The sequence below is a fragment of the Microtus ochrogaster genome, chromosome 2 (genome assembly GCF_000317375.1).
Source record: "Microtus ochrogaster isolate Prairie Vole_2 chromosome 2, MicOch1.0, whole genome shotgun sequence".
Lineage (NCBI taxonomy): Eukaryota > Metazoa > Chordata > Mammalia > Rodentia > Cricetidae > Microtus > Microtus ochrogaster.
Genome location: NC_022010.1, coordinates 56,938,020 through 56,944,241, shown reverse-complemented (window position 1 = coordinate 56,944,241; position 6,222 = coordinate 56,938,020). Strand labels below are relative to the sequence as shown.

Genomic DNA, 6,222 nt, shown 5'->3' with positions numbered 1-6,222 from the left:
ATGCCTATCCCCCTGCTGAAACAGCCTTTAGAAAATATTACCAAGACGGAAAAGCCGTGGAGGCCATTCCCATCACCTGGGAAAGCTTTTCTGGTCCGCAGGCTGTTGCTGCCACCTGCTGCAGAAACACAGCCATGGAGGGGCTGCCACTTGGGTCTTGTCACTTCAAGGTATCAGATACATTCAATCTGTATGCCACGAGTAACTGAAAACTGTCTTCTCTGTGAGTCTAGATGGATCCCAAAGGAAAACAAGGAAAATCCTGTCTTCAGGCCACAGAAGTTCCTAGGCATTAGATCATGAACCAGGAGTCAAAAACAAAACAAAATGAAACAAACAAACAAACAAAAAAACTAGCTAGAGTGGGCTTAACATACTCACTGATGTGCTATGCAGTTCTTTATGGTTCTTTGCGTAGCCAGATAGAGCTTTTGTGTCATCCTCTAAAAAGGCTCCTTTTTACCATTACAATGAGGGATTGCCCATTCTGGCCTCCAACCTATCAAGACCAGAGGTGGAAAAGACACTAGCTTCTCCCCTCCCCAGAAATGTGGGTTTCCCTAAAAGAAGCCAGACAACGAATTCAGTAGGAGAGCTGGCATTACTCCCTGTTATTCTTCAGAGTTTATTAAAATCAAATATATTAACCATTGTTCTTGCACCCTGGAGCAATTTTGGACAGAAAATATATCTTAAGATTGGGTTGAAATGCTGTTATGAGAGGCTAAGAGCTCGTGTCTGCTAAATGACTTTGTATTCTTGAAAGGAAATGTATAAAAAGCACACGGGGACTGCTCTGCACGATTTCCTTTGTTTGGATTTTAGAGGCAGCTTGATTGACAAAGAGACTGAAGGAGAGACTCTTGTGATATGAAAAAAAATCTTTTAGAGGTGAGACACAAGGTTTCAGAGAACAGCTTCTGCATTGTTCTTGTGGCGGTTATACTTAGCCCTGAACCACACTACTTTCCTGTCTGCATTTCATTTCCTGGGGACTTGCCAAGCGATCAACAACCCCAGCCCTGTGGTAGAGTTGGGGTTTTGAGCACGAATAGGGTGACGAGCGTTTGCTTAGCTACAGACATCCACTGACTCCTGAGATCATTACAGAAATGCTGATGTGAGCTGTTCGGGAGACAATGGGGAGAAAATGGACATACTGTGCTGTTTACTCCATCATCCAGATACAGTTTTTCAGGGGTAAGACATCCGTTCAATCCTGTCCTTTCAGATGGCTGCTTTAGGAAACTTTGCTCCTTTGAAATGCCTCATGACTGGTGCAAGAGTTGATCACTAAAGGGCAAACCGTTGCTAAGGTTGTCAGTCATGCATGTGACAGCCAGGAAAGGATGTTAGAGTCTAGACAGGATTTCTCATGAGCCAAGAACGGAATGGACGGTTTGTGCCATTGCTATGGCCTCTCTTCACCATTTTCTCTCTTCAAAGAGTCTCGAGTAATTGGAAAATTGTGTCTTGGAAAGGAAATGCTCCTGGACCATTTTAAAGACAATTCTAGAAAACTAAAGCAGCCCTACAATTGTGTCCATGGGCAGAAAGCTGCGCTAAGCTTTTAATCCTGTCTCAAGCATTTCTTTTCTCTTTAGATTAACAAGCATTTCTCCTCTGTAATACCAGTGTCATTAATGGTTGGATGTATGTTGAGTCTTAGTCATATACAAAGAGTGCTCTGGAAAGCCAAGTGGAGTCCTTATGGCCATGGGAACCAGAACCTAAAAGGCCTACTTCAAAATTGAAGGACAAAAGCTTAGATCTGAATACCACAGTACAAGATTATTTTTGAAAGGCTGAGGGTCTTAATAATTAACTGTGTTTGGCTGTGAAGATTGTAGGAGTTTCTGAATCAAAGACATTGGAAATGGTGGTTCAGATAGGCTCAGAGGCATGTCATTGAAGGATCCCTTCCAGGGAGTTGCACTCAGATATGTGGACCTCTGTCTACCCAAGCTTTGTGCACCTGCAAGTGCAGAGTAACTCCTATCCATCCAGTGCTCCTGAGGGATGGTTTCTTCTCAGCAGTTATCATCTTTTTATCCTTTTCCCTTGTGAGCTCTGGGGGACTTGTCACAATAATGTATAACTTCTGTAATGGTAAAGTCTAAAACGGAGACCAGCATTTCTGAAGACATATCAAAGACTCAATGCTGAACGAATTTTTAGTGGTCTGTACCATGCCGTCAGGTTTCCGATGGAAGAGAGAATTGTCTTTTATGTTGAGCATCTCGTGAGCCAGATAGAGATGATGCCCTAGGGTACCTCTACCTGAGGCATCTCCTCCCTTTTCCTTTGGAGATTTACCTACATGGAGATGAGGTCTGTTTCTCCTCAGAGGGAATGTCAAGGTTCTTACTCTACTCAACCGGACTAAACGTAGGAGGCGGTTTGGAGTTATGAAGTTAATGTTAAAGAAAAATTACAGATGTGACTAATTGCAAAGAGAATTTACGTTCTCTTAAGGGAGTGGCCTCTAAATGATCTATGTCATTTCTCAGTGCTTTGATTTCCTTTCTGATAAGGTAACATAACAATATGACTCTTATGATGTACAAAGATTAAAACAATAGTTGTTTAAAATACCCTGGTAAACACATACTCTTTTAAAAGAAAAGTCACTCTATTGCAAAGAATTTACAGAGAAAGTCTGAAAACAAACTGCTGTACTTAGACTAGTTATTACAGAAACTGACTCAGGAAGATCAACTATATTCAGATGTGTTATCAGCTTCATGATAGGTTTACCAGGACACTTAACTGAGCTTAAGTTGTCGGCTGAGGAGTTAGCTCAGCAATTACGAGCATTTCCTGCTCTTACAGAGGACCTAAGTTTGGACCCTGTTCTGCACATCTGGCAGCTCAGAACCAGCTGTAACTCCAGTTCCAGGAGCATCTGTGGGCATCAATGGGCATTGGCGCTCATATTCGCACACAGACATATACTCATATATAACTAAAAATAATAAAATAAATCTTTAAATATGCTCAGTTTTATTCACAGTTAGTCAGACACCTTCAGTTACTTTTTGGGCAGATGAACAGAAAAGTATGTAAGTGTTCATTGTTTCCTCCACTCATCCAAAATGGCATGAGTTTTTCTACACCTAGGGCAGCGAGGAAGAAATCTCAGTGACTCTCTCCTATCAGTGTGCTGAACAGGGTTTTTAAGAGTCACTCTGTGCTTTGTATGCTAACCAAAGATATGTTTTAAAGAACACATGCATGCACGCATACATGCGTACACACACGCATGTACAAACATACACACACACACACACACTCTAAAGTGACACTCCAGGTGAGTTATGCAACTGATTACTTACATCCTTCTTTTCCAGGCATATGGGAAGAAAGAGTCAACGCAGGAGAAACCATATATTTTGCACCTGGATCTGACGTCAACTTGACCTGCCAAACAACAAAGGAGAAAGAATTCTTGATACAGGCACAGTGGTCTAAGGTCACTGATAAAAACGATCCCATCGTGGTTTATCATCCTCAGTACGGCTTCCACTATGCTCAGGGGCATGCCCATGGGGCACAGGTGGCTTTTATCAAAATTCAGAGGAATGTAACAGAATGGACTCTGTCCTTAAAGAATATCTCTACCACCTTCAGTGGACAGTATGAGTGCAGCTTTACTGTGTATCCAGAAGGTATCCAGACTACCGTCTACAACCTCATTGTGGCACCTCGTGAGTATAACCTACACAAGAAGGGATGCCTCATGCTTTCATGTGGCTTTCCCCCATTTAGCAAGCACACATTGACAACCATGTTCTAGCACACATTGACAGCCATGTTCTAGATTTGGTGTTGAACATGCAGAGGCTCAGCAGAAAGAAGTATTGTCTGATAAGAGAAGTAGCAACAAATCTCAGAATGCCACAAGTAAGTGTGATGTTGCAACAGTGGCAAGTATTACTAACAAGAACGATCAGAGGAAAGAGCATAGCAGAATCCAGTGAAATGGTGGCTGAGAAAGGAACACCCAGGTCGAAGTCTGAGGAGTGCGTACTGTTAATGCAAGTTAGAAGGGGGGGGGGGTTGTGAGTGACCCAGAAGTGGGGCAGAGGCAGCCATGGGAAATATTTTGCAAGATTTAAAGAAATGGGAATATGCAAGTGTAGATTCATAGGTAAGGCTAGTGAGGACCAGATGATGTCAGATCTTGTTGGCTATGTTCAAAGCTCTGACTTTTACATAAGAATCTTAAAAAGAAATGGAATTTTTCCAACAAGTGATGAGGATAACATTTGTGGTCTGATTGTGTTTTGTTATAAAAACATGATCCTGGGGCTGGAGAGATGGCTCAGAGGTTAAGAGCATTGCCTGCTCTTCCAGGGGTCCTGAGTTCAATTCCCAGCAACCACATGGTGGCTCACAACCATCTGTATTGATGTCTGGTGCCCTCTTCTGACCTGCAGGCATACACTCAGACAGACTATTGTATACATAATAAATAAATAATATTAAAAAAATAAAAATAAATAAAAACATGATCCTGGCTTCAGGATGGAAATGACTTTAAAGTGGACAAAGAAATAATGGGAATATATTTGAAGACCATTTCCAGCTACCCAGAAGAAATATAGTGGTAGTCTGGTAGACATGGAAGGAAACTCACGCATTTTACATACTGAGTTTAAAACACACATGAATTGATCATAGAATGCATGTAGACAGGAGTGTCTGAATGAAGACAGAAGAAACTCTGAGGGTGGCATTGGACTCCTGGTGTGTACACCAGTCTGTTGGTGCCAGTTGCTGGGACAAAAGATGAATGAAGTGGAGTGGCTTCATGAGGGAATTTGTGGAAGTGAACTTGGATGTTTATTGTAAGGCAAGTAAATGGTCCAGAGAGGCTCCTGAACATGTAGCATTTAGACTGTACAGGCTTCAAGGACCTGCATTTGTGATGGAACCCTGAATTTAAGCACTAGGTACATTCTGGCTAGAAATGAATTTGACTTGGGGTCCATCTTGTAAGTTCTCTGAGCCTGTTTTGGTCTTTATCATGATGACACCTGCCCTACATGACCCAGTTCTGAGGTAAAATGATTTCTATTCCTGCTAACAGCAACAGATACACACAAAAACCAGCAAATGGAAAGCGTACTGGAAATTGAATGTTTTAGACTCAAGGGATAAATAGCCTGGTAATAAGAGAAAAGAACAATAAGACCTACCTCGGGAAAGCCTTGCTGCAGGGCACACACGACTGTCCTGGTACACAGCAGGAATGGACTTCTCAACTCCTCCCCGTGTCTAACTCCTGCTGCCCCTAGGCAGTGATGTTTGGATAATCTCTGTATAAAGTAGGATTCCATCAATGGAGTGAAATACGACTTCCAATCAGCTGACGACAGGATAGGCAGAATGTGGTTGAAATAAAGAGACAAAAGACCAGCTGAGAGCAGCACGTAGCTGTGGGTACTTCAGATTCTGGTCATCAGGGAAGCACTAGATGTGCCACTTACTATAGACAGCATCATTCACACTTCACAACCATTTCAGGTTTCTAGCTTTTCGGTTTCTGACATAACAAATGTAGATGTTTACAATTCTTCTTTCATCCGTACCTTTATCTTGAAAATCCTCTAAGGTAATCTGTGTACAGTACTTCAGTTCCTGTTAAAAGGTAGGAGTTAGGCTATAGAGATGGCTCAGCAGTTAAGAGTACTTGTTGCTCTTGCAGAGGACGTAGGTTCGATTCCCAGCACCCACATGATGGCTTACAGCCATCTGTAACTCCAGATACGGGGGATCTGATGCCTTCTTCTGACCTCCTCAGGCACCAGGCACACATATATACATGAGGACAAAATATGCATATAAATAAAATATAAATAAATATTAAAATAAAGTAAGGGCATTGCAAATGGCTGGTGTTAATAGTAGTAATAATAATAATACAAGAAGGGACATTATTTTTAAATTCTAATTGAAAGGAACTTCTTTTTCTTTTTATAGTGGTCTGATATGGAATCCAGTGAGATATTGTCAGACATTAGCACAAGTACAACTAGTCATTAACTTTAAGTTCAGCATTGGTACCTGATCAATACTCTATTGTAAAAGGGCAACATGGGCCTGGCGGTGGTGGGACACCCCTTTAATCCCAGCACTCGGGAGGCAGAGCCAGGAGGATCTCTGTGAGTTCGAGGCCAGCCTGGTCTACAAGAGCTAGTTCCAGGACAGGAAACAAAA

At 42.0% G+C, this 6,222-nt stretch overlaps 1 protein-coding gene across 1 annotated transcript in view; it reads left to right on the top strand.

Moving 5' to 3' along the window:
• Positions 1-1,139: 1,139 nt before the first annotated feature.
• Positions 1,140-6,222, top strand: part of Cd96 (CD96 molecule) — a 72,373-nt gene continuing 67,290 nt past the window's right edge. Inside the window, exons 1-2 of the mRNA XM_013351885.1 lie at positions 1,140-1,200; positions 3,351-3,707. Of these exons, the coding sequence (XP_013207339.1) occupies positions 1,140-1,200; positions 3,351-3,707 (418 nt within the window). The remainder of the gene's footprint in view (positions 1,201-3,350; positions 3,708-6,222) is intronic.